At 58.3% G+C, this 22,674-nt stretch overlaps 1 protein-coding gene across 1 annotated transcript; it reads right to left on the bottom strand.

Annotated features, from left to right (window-relative positions):
- Positions 1–1,484: 1,484 nt before the first annotated feature.
- Positions 1,485–19,868, bottom strand: LOC138818767 (beta-adrenergic receptor kinase 1). Its single transcript, XM_070009857.1, has 21 exons — positions 19,637–19,868; positions 10,371–10,447; positions 8,232–8,305; positions 8,025–8,126; positions 7,834–7,908; positions 7,637–7,698; positions 6,686–6,737; positions 6,297–6,388; positions 5,876–5,975; positions 5,713–5,791; positions 5,499–5,629; positions 5,190–5,284; positions 5,011–5,118; positions 4,737–4,803; positions 4,376–4,476; positions 3,854–3,920; positions 3,684–3,779; positions 3,273–3,435; positions 3,001–3,137; positions 2,810–2,923; positions 1,485–2,730 (listed from the first exon to the last, which is right to left on the bottom strand). The coding sequence occupies exons 1-21, from the start codon at positions 19,747–19,749 to the stop codon at positions 2,566–2,568; spliced, it is 2,070 nt and encodes a 689-aa protein (XP_069865958.1). The 5' UTR covers positions 19,750–19,868; the 3' UTR covers positions 1,485–2,565.
- Between the last annotated feature and the right edge of the window lie 2,806 nt (positions 19,869–22,674).

Genomic DNA, 22,674 nt, shown 5'->3' with positions numbered 1-22,674 from the left:
GAAGTTGTCTCCCAAGCCATCTGAGGTCCCTGCCGCCCTGGTGTCATGAGGCCATTCTCTGGCGTCATGAGGCCCACACCTGTAATGTCCAGGAGGGCTACACCTGCTCAGCAGCTTCTTCTGAAGGTTCAGAGCTAAAGTCTGGCTCTGCTGTTCTTTACATTTCTCAGAGATGCTGTCCTTTCCCCTAAGCCCGCTTAAACCCACATCTAGCAGGACCTTCTCAGGTCCAGACCCTCTGGATTGCTGCAACCTTGAACAGTTTCCTGCCAGCCCTCTTTCCCACCCTGATCTTTCCCCAGCTGCGAGTCTGTTCCTATTGTCACCTTAGTGCCATCTTTGAGACATATAGGGGCCCAGGTAACCCACAGTCATATTAAGGTTTCCAAAGCCAAGTCCAGTTACACCCTCTTCCTCTCAGGCCAGCTATCCTGTGAGCTGTCCTGCCTCTGCCTGGTATCACAGCCTCATCATGTCTCGTCTTGGATGCCCACCACCTCACTGGAGGAATACGGTCCTTTCTTAGGCCATATTCTTCCATCTGGCCTCTTTCATCTATTCCATTGTGCTGAGGATGTCTTCCCTAATTAGAAGCAGCAGTTAAGTCCAGGTCACTGTCTCCTGTCCTCTGCTTTTCTCTATTCCTCCTGCATAGTGACCAGTCAGTTGTTTTAGAGCCAGCTTGCATGACCCCAGCCCTGCTCCGACCCTTCAGCAAGTTCTGCCTCCAAGTCTGTTCTTAGTTCCGTGTTGCAGTCAAGTACACCAGGGTTCTGTACTAGGTTACATCTGCTATTTCCAAGGGCCCAGGCCTGGTTCACTGACCTGAGCCACTCATGAGTGACCGACCCCTCCTGAATTAAGAAAACATCTGCACCAACGCCCACTGCAATGCTAGAGGCCCAGCTCAAGGCTGCTTCCTCAGCAGGTGCCCCAGGACAGCCTTCCTCCGGTGCATACTGCCCCTCTGCTGCGCTCTGGCCTCAGCCTGGTCTAGCAGGTCTACCTGTCCCATGCCCCATCACCCAGGGGCCGGGAGGCAGGGACATGGGGAAAGGAAGCTGACTGAGAGGCATGTGATGCTGGGTACCCCTTAGGTGCTGGGGGCTGCAGAGTGAGGCAAGAGTGACCAAAGCCAGAGATGACCAAGGAAAGGTGCCAGTGTGGGGCTGTCCTTTTGGGGTGGAGTAGGCATTCAGCATACCACCTGACACATGGGGTGCTCAGCAAGGCAGAGACGGCCCCGGTCAGTCCAAACATGGCCACAAGTGTATCCTCACCTGGGAGGTAGCCAGACTTCCTTTCATCCTGGGAGCAAAAGGGGTAACAAGGAGAGCGCACGGGCAGCTGGGAACGGGGGGGAGGCAAAGAGAAGGCCACGCTGGAGGCCAGGCCACAGTGATGAGTTGTCACCAAGACTTCCTCAGGGCCGGACCGGCAGAAAACGGTCACCAGGTACAAGGAGAGTCTGAGACAGCAAGGGGTCAGGCACCATTTTTTATAAAAACGCATATTCTCATTTTCCACTCTTTAAAATCACATTCAAAAATCGGCAAAGAAACGCCCCGGGAGTGAGTAGACAAGGGGGGGGGCACTGACCCGGCCCAGGGAGAGGGCGCAACACCACACACGGCAGCGCGACTGGCACGAGGGGGCATGCGGTGGCGAGGTGGCGCCATGGGCGGTGGCACTGACAGGACGTGGGCTGTGGGGCTGGACAGCCAAGGGTGAGGACACATTCGCTGGGGCAAGGAGGGCTGGCCCCAGCAGGCCCCCTTCTTGCTGTGCCACCCTCCTGCCCAGGCTGGCCTACTGTGGTCCTGGGCATAGGAGCCTCACCCAGCCCAGGGTTGCGAAGACCCAGGAGCCAGGCTAGGCTGTGCGAGCCCAAACCTCAGATGCCTTTCTGTGCTCCTTAACCCTGGGCACTCACTGAGAGGACGAGGGGGCTGCCAAGCCCCACAGGGTCCAGGGAAGAGGGGATGGGAGCAGCAGTGACACAGGGACTTAGTCTGAACAACGGCCCAGGAACCCCAGTCACTACAGAAGGCTTCAGGGGCCAGAGAGGCAAGGGCTCTCTCCTCACCAGGCGCCAAAGCACAGGACAGGTGGGGCTCTGTCCCTTTCACAGGAGGAGCTATGGTGGGAAAGTTCAAGTAGCATCCCTACGCTGTGCCCTCCCCTGGGATGGGGAATGCTAGGCCACTCGGCCAGGCCACTGGCAGAGCCCAGCCTGGAGAGTTAAGTGGCACAGCTCCATGTGGCTTCGCCCCAGGGAAGGGCGGGGGGCTGCTGGGGGGCTGCTGCTCTCCCCAACAGGAAGACACTGGGATTGGGCAGCCCAGGAGTTGGGGCAAAGGGCACTGGACAGTGGCTGAGTTGGTGGCAGCAGGAGCCGAGGCAAGCAGGCCCCTCCCTGGGGGCTGGGCCAGGCTGGGGCCACAGGAAATCACAATAACTACAAAATAAAACCTTTTCCGCTTTGCGGGAAAACAAATAATAAAAATTCGACAAAATAAATTAGAGGTTTACAAAAGGCGGGCAGGTGGCAGGCGGGCGGGCAGGTCAGAGGCCGTTGGCACTGCCACGCTGGATCAGTGGCACCTTGCTCAGCTCCACCACGGGCGAGCGTGGCTTGTTCTTCATCTTGGGCACCCGCTGCACCAGCTGCTGGGCCTCGCGGTAGGCGTCGCGCAGCTCCTTCTTCCACTGCACCAGCTCGGGGTCGCTCTGCATTCACTCAGGCTCTGTCAGCTCGGGCAGTGCCCACCGGCCCACACCCACGCCTGCACCCAGGACCCCCACTCACATCACACTGCAGAACAAACTGCTTGCCCCCGCGGATCTTGAGCAGGAGGCACTTGCGCTCCTTGATCTGTGTCTCCTCCACTGACTGGATCTCCTCCATGGTCAGCAGGCTCTGCTGCAGGGCGGGGCAGGGTGTGAGGGCAGGTCAGCGGACACCCCAGGCCAGCACCCAGCCCTGGCACTAGTCCTTACCGGGGCCTCGCCTTCTCCCCGCCACTCGAGCCGGTTGGGGAACAGGTAGAAGTACCGCCGCTGCCACTGGGTCAGGAAGGGGTTGCCCATCTTGGACATGTAGCCGTGCATGATGCAGTCCTTGCCCAGGGCGTAGTCTGCCATGAGAGCCAACACCAGGCTCAGCCCTGCAGCCTTTGCTGGCTAATATTCAGGTGAGCTCCCTGACCCCGGCCTGCTCCTCATTTCTGCAGCGCACAGTACACCCGCTGCTTCTCAGGTCAGAGCCTCACCTTCCTCGTGACCCAGCTGCTTGTTTTTGGCTTTTTTGCGGGCCTCTAGCCGATCCGTCTCAGCATTGATGGTGTCGAAGACGGTCTCAGCTACCTCTTGCTGCCACCGCTCGGAGATGGTGAGAGGGAAGTTTCGGTACAGCTCCTGGTCGCTGTCTAGTAACTTTATGAGGTGGACAGGGCAGACACATGTGGACGGACAGAGGTGCCAGAATATCATCGGCCATGGGACTGCCCGCCCGGGACCCTGGAGCAGGGAAGGTCTGGCCCACCTGCCAACCCCAGGGAGGTTTGGGGAGAGAAGCAGTGCCCGTGGCATGGGCTGGCATGAAGTGTCACAGGGGCAGAGGAGGGACAAGAGCCCACCCAAGCTGGGCCCAGGGCTCCATGCGGTCAGGCAAGGGGCAGTACCTTGATTCCTTTTGTATCTTCCTCATCAAAGGAGCCAATGTCGAAGGCGTCGGCAGCATTCACCTCCCCCCGTGGGGGGATGAGAGGGGGTGGGTACTGCACAGAGCAGGTCAGGTGTCAGCACGGTGGAGGGCTGCAGGCGCCCCTCCCAGCCCCACACTGACCCTTACCTTCTGCAAGAAGACCATCTGCCAGTCCAGCGAGCGGAAGAAGGGGCTCTCCTTGACCTCCTGAGCCCTGTGGGGAGATGCCCATTAGCTAGGAGGGCTCTGCAGCACCCGAGTCAGGCTAAGGCCAGGCCGTGGGGCCTAGGATTCACTCCTGGCTCCGCCATTCTGGCGGTGTGATGCTGGGCAAGTCCCTAAACATTGAGCCCAGCAGCTGCCACACCACAGAGCTGTCGAGTTCTAACACTGGTAATCTTGCAGCACCTTGCCCTGCACTTGGCAGCTATCCACAAACATGAAACACTGCTCTTCGGGTTGTCCTCGTCTTGGTTCATCTTTGTTACAGGGGCCTCTGGAAGCCAGTGCCCAGCCAGCTCCAGCAGCTCTGTACTCAGTCAGTCTTGCCACCTGAGGTCACCAGACAAGGCCGGCTGTGACCCCGCTTGCAGCTCTCCAAAATAGGGAGGGGCCTCTGGATGAAGGGGCACAGCCAGAGGCCCTGGACAGGCTGGCCAGGGCACTCACCCACGGCCCAGGCAGCCCAGCCTCCGGTTGACGTCCCTCTGCAGCAAGCCCTCCAGCAGGGAGCGGAGTTCTGGGGAGAAGGAGTCAGGCAGCTCCACGGCCTGCAGGGAGGAGAAGCAGGTTAGCAGAGGCAAGGCAGAAGCGCTGGCCCACTAGGGAGAGGCGCAGGCTTCTCGACTGGCCCCAGCAAGTGGGAGCTTAGGCAACACTGTAAGGGACAAGACGTCCGCACCACAGGGCACAAAAGGAGATTAATGGCTAGAGAGCTCTGCTGGTTGATGAGAACTGAAACTCCACGACCCTCGCACCCTCTGCAGATCCCAGCCCCGCTGGGGCCCAGTACTGAGACCCTTACGCTCACCATCGTCAACGTCATTCGATCAATCTCGTGCTTGTCTTTGGTCTTGTGCTGCCGGAAGGGGCTGTGCCTAGGTAAGAAAGGCCCAAACACGAAGATCAAAGAACAAGAATGGAGAAACTGAGGTAGAAAGCATGAAATGAATGAGTTTTGTCCCGAAGGAGGGGTGGTGCTACTTGTATAGGCCCAGGCAGCCAAAGGCTCCTCTCCTGGGCTTCCTCCCCAGCGTGGAGAAGAGGGACTCTTGATCTGGTCCCCCGGAGCAAGGCCCACTCACCCCCGCAGCAACTTGAAGAGCATGCAGCCCAGAGAGAACCAGTCCGCGCTGCTGTCATAGGCCACGCCCTTCTGCAGGACTTCAGGAGCCATGTACCCATGGGTGCCCCTGTGGGAGCAGAGGCTGTGAGTGGGTGTGGGGAAGGCACTCGGGAAGGGCAGGGATGGCGGGGCACTCACACGCTGGCATGAGGTTTCTTCTTGGAGAAGTCACAGGCCAGGCCCAGATCCGAGATGCGCACGTGGCCATGCTCGTCCAGAAGGATATTGGCAGGCTGTGGAGGAAACCAGTGAGCTACCCACCCTGCCACAGGCAGGAGACCAGTGAAGTGTTTTCATGGATAGAACTATGGGTGCCCAAGGACCAGGCCGCAGGTGGACTCTTCCTCCCTTTGCCCAATCACAGCCTGAACCCAGAAAGTGGCTCAGAGGAAGGGTGAGGAGGCAGAGGGGAGGGTGACAAGTGTGCAGAAGACTGGGGGCCTTTACCTTTAGGTCCCTGTAGACGACAAAGCGGTTGTGCATGTGTTCTAGACCCAGGATGATCTCGGCGGCGTAGAAGCGCATGTCGGCCTCCGAGAAGACCCCGTGCTGGGAGAGGTGGTAATGCAGGTCCCCGCCTGGAGGGGGTAGCCCGGGGAGGCACTCAGCTTCGGGCTCTGGTCTGGGCCAAAGCTCACCCGGGGCAGACAACCGCACTCACCGTTCATGAGGTCCAGGATGAAGCTGAGCTTGTCTGGCGTGTGGAATGCATATGACATGCAGACGATGAAGGGGCAGTCCTGGGGGGAGTGGGTGGTTAGAGACGCTGCCCAGGGCCCCTCGCCAAAGGCTGCTCTGGGGGCCCACCTGGCTGCCCAGCTCACCCCAGTGCTGACGAGGGAAAGCATTATGCGCTCGTTCAGGGCCAGGGTCTCTCCCTGCTTCATCTTTATGCGCTTCTTGTCCAGACACTTCATGGCGTACCTGTTGGGGAAGAGGAGGGTCAGCTACAGTCCATCCCCCATGCCAGGCAGAGCTCCAAGCTGCCTCAGGGGACTTGTGGGGAAGACTAGGTGCAGGACACATATGTGACATAAACCAGGGGTTCCGAGAGGGCAGAGGGTGCTGGCAGGTAGGGGTTCCCAAGGAACCCACAGGAAGAGGGAGAGAACAAGGTATGAGCCCTGGACAGAGCCTGGGGCAAGGGGGCACTGCACAGCGGTTTTGCACAGGGCCCTCTAGGATCTAGAAGCCTGACCCCTCCCTCGTCCGTCCCACCCCAGGCCAGCCAGGCAGGATGCTCACATCTTGCCGGTGTCTGCTTTCCGGCACCCGTAGACCTCGCCGAAGCCCCCGCGCCCGATGATACGATGCACACTGAAGTCGTTCATGGTCAACTGCAGGGTGGCAAGAGCTGGGGTCACGGCAGGGTGCCTGGGCCCAGCTCCAGGGCAGAAGCGCCTGAGCAGCAGGGGCAGACCCTGTGCCAGGGTCTTCTACCTGCAAAGCTGCCTCCCACTATGATCCTGGCACTGACCCCAGAGCCACCACTGTGGTGCTAAAGGCAGAGCTCTGATCGACTCCCACTGTCCCAGGCCTGGCTTCCCCGGCTCCCCAGAGCCCTGAATCACCCCCGTTCCCTACCCCGCAACCCCCCGGCTCCCCAGCCACCTCAGTGCCCCCAGACCACTCACATGGATGTTGAGTTCCACATTCTTCCACTGGCAGAACCGTGTGAACTTGTCACTGAAAGAGATGAGGACCAGGTTCAGGCGGGTCTCAGAGTAGACAGAACAAGGCCAGCATGAACCTATCTAGCCTCTGCCCTTCCCTGAGATCCCGGGAAAGTGGATATGGAAACTCTCTGGGCCTCTGTGGCTTGGCTTGCCCTGGCCTTGGCCACTGAGCCATAGAGTCCTACTGGGATCAGAGAAGCTAAGACAGGTCTCCAGTCCACCATGACTTCCTGCTACTCCATCCTCCACCATGTCTCATTGCTGAGCTGTTACTACACCTCCAACCACACAGAGCTCAGTCCCTGGGAAGCCATCCACTCCATGGCTGGGCAGCTAGCCCCCTAAAAAAAAAGTTACTTTGGCCAGGCACCGGTGGCTCACGTCTGTAATCCTAGCTACACAGAAGGCTGAGAGCTGAGGATCTCAACCCAGGCAGGAAAATCCATGAGACTACAATTTACCACCAGGAAACCAGAAGTAGCTCAAAGTGGTAAGAGTGCTCACCTTCAGCAAGTAAGCTCAGGGACAGTGTCCAGGCCCTGAGTTCAAGTTGCAGGATGAACAACAACAAAAAGTCATTTCCTAGATCTGCCTACAGTCTGTTCACACTGGTTGTGCAAGCCAGGAGGAGCAGTATGTCCTCTCACGCCCAGACCTGCCTCTGCCCTGATGTTCTTCAGCCCAGGTGGGGAGGGGGGGGGGGAGACGCCTTGCCAAGGTATTAGATGGTCTGTGGGAGAGAAAGACTGAGGTTGTCCGGGGATTGGCTTTGAGCAGCCTGGTGCAAAGGTGGGAGCAGGAAGAAAACCCCAGCCGCTGAGCGTGGAAGAGCGCGGGACCTGCCCTATTTCCCACTCCTAGCCTAGACAGGCGGCTTCTGGCCTTTCTACTATGCCGAGCCTCACTCACCTCTCAATGAACTTCTGGAACACATCCCCTCGGAGGTTCTGACAAATCTCCTCAATGTAGGGCTACGGAGGAAACTGGAAGTTGGTGACTGAGCCCCTCAGACCATTGGCCCAGGCTCCATCCCCAGCTTCCCAGGCTTCTGTCCTTGGACAGTCCAAGGCAGTGTGGGGCCCAGAGGAAATGAGTCTAGCATATACCTGGAAGAGATCCGGAGGCACCTGCTTCTTCATCAGGTGGCCCTGGACATGCTCCGTGGCACTCTTTGAGAAGGGCTGGGAAAGACAGAGGGGGCCATGAATCCTCAACAGGGCCCTTTCTTCCCTTCTAACCCTGTCACTTGGAGCCAGCACGTGGTGGTGGCCTGAGGAGGATCTGGCCTGACACTCACATGCGAGCAGGCCAGCAGCTCCTTCATGATGTAGGAGTCGAAGATCTCCCGGCTGCGAGCCACGCGCTCCTCCTCCGTCTCCAGCTTCTCATATTTCTTGATCTGGAAAGTAGGACCCATAGATGGTCTGCATCCAGCAGGGCAAGCGGCGCCGAGGCCAAGGCCGAGGCCGAGCCCCTCCCCTTCCCCGCAGCCCGTCCACCTCACCTCCTCGTAGAACTCTACCAGGGGCTTGGCCTCTTCAAGATGGTTCAGGCAGAAGTCTCGGAAGAGCAGGTACCCTGAAAACAATCAGGGACTCTCAGAGACTGTCCCATCTCCACAGATGGAGCAGGTTAGGGGGCTCTGAGGAGAATTGTCTAAAGCAGCAGCAGATGATGTCTCTACCTCAGACAGAGGCTTCCAACATGGCCACCAAGGTGGCTGTCAACCCAAAGATGCCTGGACCTCAGGCTGGGGTTTGAGGCTGCTACCCTTTTCCTAGAATCTGCTTCTGCAGATCACAGCTGGAAATGGTAAGCCTCCTAGGTAGAGAGGAAGGGCGCTGGTGCCATCAGGAGCCCAGCATGGTGCCAAGCCCTGGGCCTGACTGCAGCACAGCCCCTATTCCTCTGTGTGAGTGACACCATCCACCGAGGGCTATCGGGTGCAAAGAGCCAGTGCCAGGGCCTCCAGAGGCCCAGGCCATCTGGGCCAGGTCAGGCTGCAGCAGGAGGGAGGCAGCTGTGAGGGAGGATCCCTGTCCTGTTCTTGCCCCCTCATATCTGACAACAGCCCTGACCAGGAGGGCAAGTCTCATTGAGGAAACTGAGGCTTAGAGAGAGCTGTCAGGCAGGTGGCAGAGGCTCCTTGACCCAGGGGCAGGTGCCTGGGGAAGCCTTGGAGCAGAGAGCAGGAACTGAGCCCGAGCCCAGAGCAACTGCCAGAGAACAAAGCAGATTGAAGGCCGCTCTGCTTCCTCCTCGTGCTCTAGTTCCACAGGGGTAATTGTGTTGTGCTAGTGGTTTCTCACACCTCTTTGGGGGAACTGTCTTAATAGAATCAAAGACCTACGCTTCCAGGTGCTGGCATTTATGCTGGGCTTTATTTATTTATTTTATTTATTTTGGTGTCATTTCTAGGGCTTGAACTCAGGGCCTGGGTCCTGTCCCTAAGCTTCTTTTGCTTAAGACCAGCACTCTACCACTTGAGCTAAAGCTCCAGTTCTGGATTTTTTTGGGGGGTAGTTTATTGGAGATAAGAGTCTCACAGACTCTTGCCTAGGCTGGCTTTGAACCACAATTCTCAGATCTCAGCCTCCTAAGTAGCTAGAATTATATGTAGAAGCCACCAGCACCTAGCTTCATTTCTTTTTTTAGAATTTATTTATTAGGGTTGAAACCAGAACCACAAACAAAGTGCTCTATAGTCTACTTTAGTCGTAACCTGAGCCCCAGCCTGGACTTGTAATACAGTGCTTTCAAGTGAATTGTCAACAGAGCAAAGTGCTCACTAGATCCACCTCCTTGGTCCCTGTGGTATGTGGGCAGGGGGTCCCTGAGTCCCCTTTCCCAGAGGAGGACAGCATTAAGTTCAGAGAGGTGAGACAATTTGCCCAGTTTGCCACAGCCCAAGCCTAGAACCCAAGCTGTATGCTCCCCGTCACTCCAACTCTTCCAGCTGACCTCCAAGGCCTGATTGCGCCAGGCCACCTCCAGAGTTCAGAGCTGAGCTCCTGCCCTGGGAAAGCTAAATCAGAACTGAGCATGGCTACAGCTGCTTCCCTAAACATACCCCAAGCTTGCCCTCTGGGTCGGGGCGGGGGGGGGGCGGGGGGGGGGAGAAGGGGGGGAAAGGGTGCTGATGGCATGAAACTTCCAGACACAGGGAGGAAGGATGGAGGAGCCCAGAGGAGGCAGGTTGCTCAGTGGCCCATGGGGGGCGGGGCTGGGCCAACCACAGCTAGGCAGGCGCCACAGGAAACGCCCCGCCTCTTCCTGTCAGTTCTACCAACGGCCCAGAGCAGCTGTGGCTTAGCCAAGGGGAAGCTGCAACTCTCAAAAACAAAAACCCCAAAGGAGGAACTTCCCTGGCGGCCTGGGAAGACTGCTGGCCCCCACCCCCACCCCCACCCCCACCACGGGGCCTCCCAGGGCTGATAGCCAGGGGCTAGGACACAAGGGTCACCGCCTGACCCAGAGCAGCCCTTGGAGCCACCTGGAGGACTCTGAGTGGAGGGGGAGGGTCCTTCCTGGGAGAGGGGCACATGGCCCAAGTCAGCTGGGGGAGTTAGGGGTGTTGGCAGGAAGCCAACTTCAGAGTCCTCCTTGGGGGGCTCCCAGGCTGGCAGAGCTGTGGTTCACTCACCCAGCTTCTGGGAGAAGATCTTCTCAAAGGTGACTTCTCCTCTGTCTTCCAGGTACTTCTGCATGACACTGCGGATGCTGCCGGCAGAGGAGCACAGTGAGCAGAGGCCCCTAAGGTCCCCAGGCTGCAGGCGCTGCCCTGTCCAGAAGCCCGAGTCAGGGCACTCTCCAACTCCACGTCCTGGCCCCTTCCAGGGAGTGACCCCATCTGTTGGGCCTACTCTCTTATCTTGCCCCCAAGGTAGTGGCCAGCAGATAGCCTCTGGCTTTGAGGCCCACTGCCTGCACAAGCTTGGTCCAGTGCTGCTGTGCTGGCTTTGGGAACTTAGCCAAATCCCAGCAGCCGGGTCTTAACCATCCGTGGATGAACAGATAAACAAAACGTGGCACATCCTCACAATGGCAGATTGTTCATTCTGATGCCCTGCTCAGTTGCGAGGCCCTGACACATGCCACAGCATGGATGAGCCTTGAAAGCACTCTACTGCATAAGACAAAAAGGCCATGGATTGTAGGGTTCCATCCTTAGCCTCTTCCATCCATCTAGAAAAGGCCAATCAACAAAGCACAGATTTGGGGGTGCCAGGGACCAGCGTGGTGAAGAAGGGGTGCGGAGTTACTTCCCACACATAGGGATGTATGGGTATTAAGGGGTAAACAAAAACCTGGCTAACTGTATATCTAAATTTGATAGATTTTATATTTTATATCATACAAATTGTATCTCAACTTAAAAATAGTTAAAAAAAAAAAAAAAAAAAAAAAGCCAGGCGCCAGTGGCTCATGCCTGTAATCGTAACTACTCAGGAGGCTGAGATTTGAGGATCATGGTTCAAAGCCAGCTGGGCAGGAAAGTCCGTGAGACTCTTATCTCCAATAAACCACTAGAAAACCGGAAATAGCGCTGTGGCTCAAGTGGTAGGGCGCTCGCCTTGAGCTGAAGAGCGCAGGGACAGTGCCCAAGCCCAGAGTTCAAGCCCCACAGCCGACAAAAAAAAAAAAAAAAAAAAAAAAAAAAAGCAGGGTGCCCGTGGCTCACGCCTGTCCAGGTGAAGTGTGTATGGGGCTGGGGACTGTGCTCTCACACCAGCCTGTTCTGCTCACAAGGCCCCGGAGCATGACAGGGCCAGCAGCAGGCCTCCAATGCAGAGACTGCAGCTCATGAGGATGAAGGCCGCACAGCAGGGCTCTTGGTGCTTGGCACTGTCCCCCCTGCCCTGTCTCTGGGAACAGCATGAGCCAGCCAGGTCTGTAGCCTGGGAACACACAAGACCCTGGGTGTGACCTGTGGGATCCAGCCTGGCCCCTTCAGGCAAGCCTCAGGTCTGAGATAGCTGAGAACAGGTGCCAAAGCCTGGAGCAGGCCCTGGTAGCCCGGGAGGCTCTGCCCTTGGTAGGGAGGGGCTGTGTGGAGAAGGCAGAACTTCACAGGGTTCCTAAAGTACAACAGGATGGCAGAGCCTAGGGCAGGTGGGGACAGGTGGGGACAGGTAAAAACAGGCAGTCCAAAGATGAGCAAGAGGCCCACGGGACAGAGAGCAATGGGCCCAGGGCAGCACAGGATCTCAGGTGCCAGGGAGTCTCCAGAGCTAGGCTGTGTCCAGGGCAGCAAGCCTAAGTCCCTAACTCCAAAAGCTGTCTCCTACAGGAAGTAGAGCCCTGACCAACAGCTCGTCATCCCCCTTCTACCACGCCTTGGTATCTAGCCAGGAAAAGAAAGAGAAGCCATCAGCCCAGGTTCAGGGGCCCAGAGACCCCAGGATGTCCACGCTGCCAGCTCAGAGCCAATCCCCTCTGGGAAAGTGAGGCTGCTTTTTACAAACCAAGAGGGGCTCCAAGGCCATGTACCCCACGGCCATGCTGGCCCAGCCTCCCCTCCTGGGATCCTCACACTGTTATACCAACAATATGCATCCCCCGCCTCGGGAACCTCACAGGGACTCAAGACTGGCGGAACTCAGCAGGTCCCCCTGAGAAGCTGCTCACATGATACTGACACAGCCTGGGCCCAGACTGCTGACTGGAGCCCTGGGTGGCCCTCAAGCAGTTCCTCTAAGGCTTGTGGAGGTGCCAAGACCCTGGGCTGTGGAGCCCTGGGACCTGGAAGGCGACCCCAGGGAGTTCGACCTCTAACACCCCTCAAGCCCAGCCTGGCCAATCTGCTTCTAAACCGGATTCTTGTGTTCTGGGACCCTTTGCTCCACGGAAGGGGATGTAAAAAAGCAGTGAGGGGGAAAAATATCACAGAAGTCACTGTTGCATGGTGGTGGTTGGAAGGGAGATATGGGATATTAGTCGGGGACACAGATGACATGGCAGGGAGACGGGTCCCAGTGGTCTTGGGAAGCCCCCCTTACCCCAGACTAGCCTCTTGGGAACTGGCAAAGTGAGGCCAGCTTGGTAGGAGGTCCTGGCCACCAAGGAGCTCAGGGAGGCTGGGGCCTGGACACACACACACACAGGCGGCCTCTAGCAAATGTATATTATGAGACCCTGCCAGTGACAGCCATGGACCCCAGGGCTCCGCTGCCCCCAGGCCCAGGGCACGGCAGGAGCCAGGACCCCCGGCTCAAGGCTGCCCTCCCCTCAGAAGCCACGCCTGGGCATGGCCACGGCATTCTTCCCGGGCCCACAGCACTTCATTTTCTTCCTTAAAAAGAAAGATGTCTTTTTAAATAAAATAACCCCCCCACCCCCGCAACCAAACACAAAGTCAGGCCTAAGCAGAGTCCTTGAAGGGAAGGCCCCCAAAGTAGCAATTTTAGGGTTTCCTGTCTATCCCCACAGGGCTGGTGGCCGAGGGAGCGGCAGGTAAGAAAAACGTCACGAGGGCAAGCTCCTGCTTTGGCAAGTACGGGCCGGCATGGGAGGTGGAGGCAGCCTCTGGGCTGGGTCACCTTTGTTTCTAGCACCCTCTCCCTGACTCTGGCAGAGTCGGCAGAGGTGACATGCCCAGAGTGGCATCTCTGCCCCTAATCCAGGTCAACAACCCCACACCCTGGGACACGTGACTCCCACGATCTACTCTAGATCATTGAGAGAACCAGGTGCCTGACTGTAGTCAGACATGAGGGCACGGGAGCGCCCATCTCTTGGGGAGACCTCTGAGGCCCCTGGGCTCGGCAGCTGGCCAGGCTCCACACGGTTCTCCCAGCTCCCCGAGAGGTCACAGACTTGAACGTCCAGCTTCCTTGTTTGCAGATCAACGGTGTTAAGGCAATGCTGAATTGCCACACTGAGTTGCAGACTAGGGGGCCTGAGAGGACGGAGTAGCAGGGCACACTCCCAAGGTACCAGGCTTACTGGACCCCTGCCAGGTCCCATCTGTCTCCCAGGCCCCAGGGCAGCGCTGCCCAAGCCCTTATCCTGACACCCCACAGCTCACTCACAGCCTGTGCCACAACTTCTAGAACATGAGCCGATGTTAACCAGTCTTGTCAGGTCTGAGTTCCACACCTGCCAGGAACCCACAGGAAGGGGCCTCCTAAAGGCTGAGCACCGGCCGGCCCCGGGCTGAGCGGCTGAAATGTCTCATCTCTGGCCCTTGGAGTAACCTCACCTGTTCCAAGTTAAATTCCAAATTCATCAATATCTGTCCATGGGCACCCAAGTGGAAGTCAGGCTTTTGAGGAAAAGTGCGACTGCTCTGTGTTAAGTGACACTCTCACCCAGGCCACATTGGAAGTGACCCCCTGGGGGAGGGTAATACATGCCCTGTCCAAGGATGGAAGGCGCTTGGCACAGAGGTGTCTGATGCTGGGGTGGGCGGCCACAGCCGTAGGAGAGGGGTGCCCGCCCCCTATTCCCAGCACCCTGCAGCTGAGGCGCTGGCAGGGCTCCGCAGAGCAGGCCAGCCTGGTCCTGGGGGCAGGAGGACGACCTCCTCTCTCAGCAGAGACTGAGGCGACAGGACAGCAGGCGGGAAGGGGGTGCAGACTGTGGGGCAGAACTTCCAGTGCATTCTGGTGCCATGGGGTGCTTGTGGCTCAGTGGCCTCACAGGTTGTCTAGGTCCCTCACGGTGGCTTGCACACAAGCTCAGGGCAGCGTCTGTGCACCGGAAGGGCCCATGGTCCTTGGTGAGCAGAGGAAACCTCCAAACCCACCCAGAGACATGCTGGTCTCCCTCCATGGGAGTGCTGGGAAGGCAGAGGCCGCTGGCCTCCAGCCGGACAGGTCTGGGGTGGCCTTGCTGGGGACCCCTGGGTTTTGGTAAGCAACAGTTCACAAGCTGAAGCTGAGGTGCCCCCTGGGGCATTTCCAAGGAAAGCTGGCACAGAGGGAAGCAGCAGGAGGAAGCCCCCCTGGGGTTTCTTATGATTATTTCCCAATGACTGTCCCTGGGGCTGACAGTGTCCTTGGACCTAAGCATGGGGCCACTACCAAATGGGAGAGACCAACAGCCACGGCAAAGCGCAGCGCGCGCTGGCTGCCCTGTGCGCACAGCCCACGGCCAACAGCTACAGAAACCCAGACTCCCAGCTTCCTCTGCAGGACGCGCAGGAAGAGGCACTTGGGTGGCGTGATCAAACAGCAGGCACATGACACCAACACGGTGCCCCCCACCTGTCTGCCATCTTGTGAGTTCCAGGGCTCCTGGTCCTGCAGTTCCCACGCGGGACCTGTCCTCCACCTCCACCCTGGCTTCCCGTGAGAACTGCCCCTCCCACGCCGCCATCAACACCCACTTCTGCGGCATCTGTGTTGCCCTTTGCAATAAACAGCAATGCAGACACCAGATGCTGTTTTACAGGAAAGCTGTAGCCGAATGCCTTACTTTTAACATCTCGTTTGAAACAGACTAGAAATGGCGTGAAGTGTAACTATCCGGAGGAGAACAGTGACCTTGGGAGTCGGCGGGGAGCGGGGACTGCGCTGAGGAAAATGGGGCAGGCATGGTGGGGGCTGTGTATTCCTCCAAGACCATCACACGCTCCTGGCTCCTGCTGCTTGCTCCGTAACAGCCTTGCGCAGGTAGCTGGAAACCACCCATACCTACCGGGGACCCGGGCTCACGTGCCCTGAACCTGGGCCCTGGGAGGAGGTGCTGCTGCAGAGTGCAGCGTGCTGCACCTGACGTCACCAGAAATTTACTACGAGGGACGGATTGTGCATTAATAGGACACATTATTCCCAGGCTGACAGAGCCCAGATTCCTGAGCACGGATCCCGACCTGTAAAGCTCACGCTCCCTTCAAATCCATTTACTGAGGAGCAAGGGCGGGTGAGCCAGCGACTTAATGGCAAGCCCCTGAAACCCTAGCTCTGGAGAGGAGACAGATGGGAAAAGACATCCTAGGGAGCAGCAGCCGCCTGCAAGGCCTGCAGGGAGAGAGAGACTACCCCAGAGATACTCTGGTTTGGGGGGCAGGGTGGGGGGCAGCAGGGGGAGAAGGCAGCTGCTGGAGTGGAACGTGGTGGGTAAGGGATGCATGGGGATGGAGAAGTGAAGGGAGGAAGAAGGGCGAAAGCAGCCCCTCCCCCACGGATGGAGGCAGGAAGTCCTGGGGTGGGGGGGGGGAGAGCTATCAGGAATGAAGAAGCAGCAGCAAGCAGAGGAAGAGTGGCAGGGTCTAGGAGAGCGGGAAGCCAGCGAGAGGAGGGCAGCAGGAGGAGGGCAGCAGGAGGACGCCTGCAGTGGGGGAGGGACCAGGAAATAGCCAAGGGGCTGAGAGGCTGCAAGAGGCACTCGGCTCCGACATGGGGCATCTGGGGCTGCCACTGTCACCAGGGAGGGCAGGGGAACCTCCTGAGACCGCCCAGACAGGGCTCTGCAACCCGGAGCCTAGAGATTAATTACACGAGGCCTCCGTGGTCATATTAAGCAAATGACGATAATTATAAGACTGAGACTGCTGCCGGGAAACGGAGACTGCACTTCCTCCCCAGGAGGCCCAGACCACAGACCCTTCCAGCCAGAGGGGCACCGGGAGCTCCTGGGGAGGGAGGCAGGCCAGGTCAGAGGAAGGGACCTGCCTGGGTCCCATGTGAACTGGCGCAGCAGACACGGGAGCCAGGTCTCCAGCCCGCACGGCTGCCTCCTCCTGTGAGAAGTCGGGGAATGGGTCTGTTTCCTCAAATTCTATGGGTGACAGAAGGGGAGGCCCTGTGCCAAGTCACAGTGGCATGATGCCCAACTGCTCCTGTTCCCCAGCCCTGGGAAACTGGAGCTGTGATGCTAGCAGAGCTCTGGCCAAGCCACAAGCCTGGGTACCAGCCACGGGGAGGCGGGCAAGATGGACCACTCCAAGGTGGGAACAAATCCTGATGGCACTGTCATGGTGACCAACGCGGCCTCTCTGCCTGACCCTGACCTTGTGACTGTAACTGACATGGAACTCACTCCTCTTGTCCTTCTTTTTCATGCCAGTCCTGGGACTTGAACTCAGGACCTGGGTGCCATCCCTGAGCTTTCCTGCTCAAGGCAAGTGCTCTACCACTTGAGCCACAGCTCCACCGAGTCTCCTGCCTGCACTGGCTTCTAACCTAATCCTCAGATGTCAGCCTCCTGAGTAGCTAGGGTTCCAGTCGGGAGGGACCAGTGTGCAGCTCTGACTTCTTTTCCTTGCACTAGCCGTGCTGGTTTTCCACTTCAGCCCTCAGGGAGGGGGCTAAACTCTGACAGTAGATGACCCCAAGGGCTGCCCTGCTGTTCAACCCACCCCATCCACCCACCCCCAGCAACCCAGACAAGGGGTGTCAGCTGGCCCATCCCACAAACTGTGGACAAGGGCAGAGGTGTACAGGGTGAGGAGGACAGAGACAACATGCAGTAGGGAACCGCACTGGCCTAATTGAAGGAACAACTTCCAGAATGTGGCTCAGTGGTAGAGTGCTTGCCTAGCATGCATGAAGTCCTGAGTTCGATTCCTCAGTACCACATACACAGAAAAAAACCAGAAGTGGCTCCGTGGCTCAAGTGCTAGCCTTGAGCAAAAGAACTCAGGGACAGCGCCCAGGCCCTGAGTTCAAGCCCAAGGACTGGCAAAAAAAGAAAAGAAAAAAGAAACAACCTCCAACCCCAGGCAGGGCTCCTCTGTGACCAGGCAAGTCTCACTCTGGCTCTCAAGGCCTTGGCCTGCCGGGCCTGCTTGCCACCGCTGTGAGGACTCCGTGAAGGAAAGGGGACTTGGGAAGTCCTGGGCAGAAGTGAGGCACAATCGTAACGATGGGCAGAAGGCACCTGTGCCAAGGGCATGCAGCACACACGCCTGCTCTCCAGCCCAGGAGGCCTGCGAGCCTCAGGTCTGTGCAGATCATGTTCAGCGTTAGAGGCTCTTGGCCTCAACAGATCTCAGCAACTTGCTCAATACCATGCTGCAGATGGTGACCCTGTATGAGAGCCGGTGCTGCCTGCCCTTCCCCTAAAACCCACAGCCACCTGGTTTCGACTCAGGATGAGATAAGACATCACACAGCCCTGGTATTCTTAAGCAACTACTACACTTGAGGCAAGGCTTTGGCAATCTCACAAGTTTGGTTTGGGGATCAACTGAGATGACAGATGTCAAAATAAATAATAAATTATTATAATTTCCATTCTTACTCCTATCACATCACCACCACCACCAAGGAAGAAAAGGGCACAGACAAAGAGGAAGAGCTTGTTTCTCAGGGTTTTAACACACCTGAAGAGCCGACCCAAGGCGGGGCCCATCAGGAGTGATGCATGCTGGGGAGAGATTACCCAAACACAGAGAGTTCTAGAAAAAGCTCCGCCTTACACTTCGCAGAAGGGTCTCCAGGCTGCAGTCACCAAGAACTGTTCACTGCCCTGGACCTGAATCCCCTTCCCCCCTTCGTGGCCTTGGCATTTCAGAACTCACTGGGTCTAACTGTGGTGGCTCCCTGAGCAGCCCCGGCTGACAGTCAATCTGGTTCCTGTTTTGAGAAATCTGATTGCAAACGTCTTAGAAAAAAAAGGAGGGGGAGGGCAACGGTCTTCTCAAAACACAGACCATTTTCTTCTCCCAGGCCTCATATTCAGTCAATCTGAAACCCAGTAAGCAGGCACAGAGGTGGGGGTGGTGCGGGCTGAGCAGGGCGGCCCCGCAGGCAGCCGCACTGCTGCTTCCAAGACCAAGGACACCAGAGGCTCAGCCCTAGCTCACACCATCCAACTTCACAGAGGTGAAAATCAAGTTCCAGAAACAGGAAGGGACTTGAGCAACGTCCCATGGTAAGACCCTGGCAGTGAGCACAGGCCCAGTCCCCGGCCACTTGGGCACCAGCAAGGCAGCTCTCCAGCACGAAGGAGGACTGCTGGGATGAACCTTCAAATCACAAGACCGCCAGTGCGTGTCCCCATCTGTTCACCCAGATGCAGGACATCTAGGCCCCAGCTTGGACCACAGCAGAGAAACTAGAATCTAGTACTAGATGCTGGAGATCTTGATGTGGTGGCCAGATCACTAGCTTCTGGGGCATCAACTTCCCCACCTGTTCCTCGGACCCAACCCCATACCTGTCCTACCACCTTCCCATCCCGAGGGGACCCACACCACCGTGCATCCCCCACATGGGAAAACACTCCATCTACCACAAAACGCAGGGCAAGCTGCAGCTATGGCGAACGTCCTGTCCGCTTTGGCACCCGTGTCCTGTTCAGTGAAAACTTTGCTACCAGGTACGGATGACATCAGTGCCTGCCAGCCTGGGTCCAAGAGCTGTGAAGTGCAGGGACTTGCCCTGGTCAGCAGCAGCCCCGGGGAGGGCACCGCACGCCAGGGACGGAGGAAGCGCTTCCCCACCTGCGAGCCAACCCCAGGCATGGAGGACCGGTACACCACGGTCTCCATCACCACGGGCCCCCCCCCCCCCCGAAAGCACTGGCGAACCCAACCCCCGGACGGTGACCCCCATCAGAGAAGAAGGCAAGAGTTCGGAAGACTTGTCTCCCCCGCCCTCAAAAAATACCCCCCAAACAAAAACAGCCTCCACACATCGGCGCACGGACACGAGCGGCCCGCGGGTCGTGGAGACCCCCACAGGGGCTCTGGGAGCAGGGGCGGCGGAGGGGTGCCAGGAGCCGGGCGGGAGGGGTCCATGGAGGCAGGCCCGGGGGGAGGGGGCAGCAGCGCGGGGCTGACAGCGAACCAGGCCGGCAGCGAGACACAGGAAGCGGCGGCGCGGTCGGGGCGCGGGGCTGGGAGCAGCCCGGGGCCGGGGGGCGCGGGGCGCGGGGCTGGGGCGCGCGGGGGGCGCGCGGCGCCGGGGGGCCGGGGCGCGGCGGGGCGGGGCGGGCCGGGGTCGCGGCCCGGCGGCTCACCTGGGCTCGGGCAGCAGGATCTTCTTGCTGGCGCGCGCGGCCGGCGTGGCCTTGCTCTTCTCCATGGCCATCAGGTAGCTCACGTCGGCCAGCACCGCCTCCAGGTCGGCCATCTTGGCGGCGGCGCTGCTTCTCCCGCCGCCGCCGGAGGCTCCGCTCCGCTCCCGCTGGCGCTCGGCGCGGCCCGCGCGGCTCCTCGGCCTCGGCGCCCGCCCGGCCCCGCCCGGCCCCGCTCGGCGCCCCGCGGCTCCGCTCGCCGCCGCTCACAGGCGGCGCCGCTCCATGGCGCCGGCTCGGGCCCGGGCCGGCTCCGCGCTCCGCTCCCGCCGGGACTGCAGTCCGGGCGCCGCCGCCGCCGCCCGCGCCCCGGAGCCGCCGCCGCCGCCGCCGCCGCCGCCTCCGGCCCCGCCTGCCGCGCACAGCGCCAGCGAGCCGCCGAGGGGCCGGGCGGGCGGGCGGCGGGCGGGCGGCCGACGGCGCCCCCTGGAGGCGGAGCCGCCCGGGACCCCGGGTCCGAACCCCGCGCCCTCGGGCCACATCTCCGGACGTCACCGCCGACTCCGCACCGGGACCGACCAGGACCCCGCCCGCCGCCCGCCGCCCGCCGCCCCGGCCCCAGAACGCCCTCAAGACCCGACCTTGGACGCTGCGGTCCGCGCCCCGACGCAGCCGCGCCCCCCCGGCCCCGGCCCGGTCCCCCGCACTCGCCGCGGGCCCCCGGCTCAGGCTGTGACCGCGCCGGCACCCCGGCTCAGCACGCCGACCCCGACATCGCTCCCAGGCCTGGGTTACAATCCTGACCCACATCTCCGGACTCCGCATCTCCATGGACCCAAAGCTCCGGACTCGGCTTTCACCCATTCATTCCATCGTGATTCAAATCCCAGGCCCAGACCCCTGTTGGGACCCTGAACCCTGAACTTGGGATCAGGGATCCTAGACCCAGCACCCGGAATTTTGCATCCCCAACTCCAAACACAGAATGTTAACAGGTTACTAAAAAAAACCCTCATTCTGGCCACACTCAGGGGTACCCCAGCCCCAGCCCCAGCCCCCAGCCCCAGCCCTCCTGTTCCTGCCCTTATCTTGGTCCCAGATCTGCAGGAACTCTTGTGAAGAGCCAGCCTAACTACTCAGGAGGCTGAGATCTGAGGATCACGGTTCAAAGCCAGCCTGGGCAAGAAAGTCCATGAGACTCTCCAATTAATTACCAGAAAACCAGAAGTGGGGCTGTGGCTCAAAGTGATAGAGCGCTCGCCTAGAGCAATGAAAGAGCTTAGGAACAGCACCCAGGCCCTGAGTTCAAGCCTCATGACCAACAAAAAACAACCTTGTAAAGCTGAGTAACTGGCTGGCACACCACCCACCATCCTTCCACAGCTCCACCAATCCAGCAGTGATCGTGAGGATTTCACAAAGCAGAGGTCAAACCCCTCCCGACCTCTGGCAGGAGGACATAGGGAACTCCATCTCGCCAGGCAAGGGGAACTCACCCTGCTGAGAGCCTACTCACACTGTGTATTTCCAGGCAGCTCCCCCATCTCACCAGGTCCTTTCCAGTAACCAGGACCCTTTTTTTGTTGTTGTTGCTGTTATTGTTGGTTGTGGGGCTTGAACTCTGGGCCTGGGTGCTGTCCCTCAGCTCTTCAGATCAAGGTGAGCGCTCTACCACTTGAGCCACAGCGCCACATCCGGTTTTCTGGTGGTATTGGAGATAAAAGTTTCACAAACTTTCCTGCCCAGGCTGGCTTTGACCCAAGATCCTCAGATCTCAGCTTCCTGAGTAGCTAAGATGACAGGCATGAGCCACTGGCACTGGGCTAACCAGGACCCTTTTTCAAAGCAGGGATCCTAGAGCACCTCAGATAAGTAGAGACATGAAGACACTCCAGAAATGGCCAGGACTCTTCTCCGTGGATAATGCCCCTGACCAGATGCCCAGGCCACAACTTGACTTTCTTTCCTTTTTTCTGATGCCTCCCTACCTTATCACTACGAACGCCCCACAGCGCTTTGTTTTGTAGTACTGGTGTTTGTTTTGTAGTACTGGTGTTTGTTTTGTAGTACTGGTGTTTGACTCACGGCCTCTACTTGTCAAGCAAGTGCTGTCCCACTTGAGCCATACCTCCAACCCTAACTTTAGTTTTTGTTTTTTTTCAGATAAGGTCTCACTTTTTTGTCCCAGGATACACTCAGACCAAATTCTTTTACCTGTGCTTCAAGAATAGCTGATTACAGACTTAAACCACCATACCCCACTTGTTAGTTGAGATGGGGAATTTCATTTTTTTTTTTTTTTTTGTCGGTCGTGGGGCTTGAACTCCAGGCCTGGGCGCTGTCCCTCAGCTCTTCAGCTCAAGGCGAGCGCTCTACCACTTGAGCTACAGCGCCACTTCCGGTTTTCTGGTGGTTTATTGGAGATAGGAGTCTCACGGTCTCTCCTGCCCGGGCTGGCTTTGAACCGCGATCCTCAGATCTCAGCCTCCTGAGTAGCTAGGATTACAGGCGTGAGCCACCAGCGCCCGGCTGGGAATTTCATTTTTTGCCTCAGTTGATCTAAAAACACAATCTTTCTGATTTCTGCCTTCTGAGTAGCTGGGATTATAGATATGAGCCACCATTCCTTGCTAAGAAACTTCTTTCCTCTACCACCTTCTCTTCCTCCTCCTCCTCTTCTTCCTCCTTCCTGCTGCTGTTGCTGCTGCTTCTGCTTCTTCTTTTTCTTCTTCTTCTTCTTCTGCTTCTTCTTTTTCTTCTTCTTCTTCTTCTTCTTCTTCTTCTTCTTCTTCTTCTTCTTCTTCTTCTTCTTCTTCTTCTTCTTCTTCCTCTTCTCCTCTTCCTCCTCCTCCTTCTTCTTCCTCTCTCTCTGTCTCTCTGTCTGTCTGTCTGTCTGTCTGTCTGTCTCTCTGTGCCAATCCTGTGGCTTGAACTGGTTGCTTTCCCTGAGCTTTTCTGCTCAAGGCTAGTGTGTTACCACTTTGAGCCACAGGCTCCTCTTCTGGGTTTCTGGTGGGTAATTGGAGATATAAGTCTCATGA

Source organism: Dipodomys merriami, unplaced genomic scaffold, assembly GCF_024711535.1.
Source record: "Dipodomys merriami isolate MVZ:Mamm:240054 unplaced genomic scaffold, mDipMer1.0.p SCAF_78, whole genome shotgun sequence".
NCBI lineage: Eukaryota > Metazoa > Chordata > Mammalia > Rodentia > Heteromyidae > Dipodomys > Dipodomys merriami.
Note: the sequence above shows the minus strand (reverse complement) of the source record. Positions and strands in the feature narration are given on the sequence as shown.

Excerpts from the sequence above, each read along its gene's own strand:
- LOC138818767 (XM_070009857.1), bottom strand. The coding sequence starts at position 19,749 with ATGGCCGACCTGGAGGCGGTGCTGGCCGACGTGAGCTACCTGATGGCC. Across the intron at positions 6,738-7,636 it reads TTCCAGAAGTTCATTGAGAG|TGACAAGTTCACACGGTTCT; the intron begins GTGAGTGAGGCT and ends CATCTCTTTCAG. Across the intron at positions 3,921-4,375 it reads CTGGGCTGCCTGGGCCGTGG|GGCTCAGGAGGTCAAGGAGA; the intron begins GTGAGTGCCCTG and ends ATCTCCCCACAG.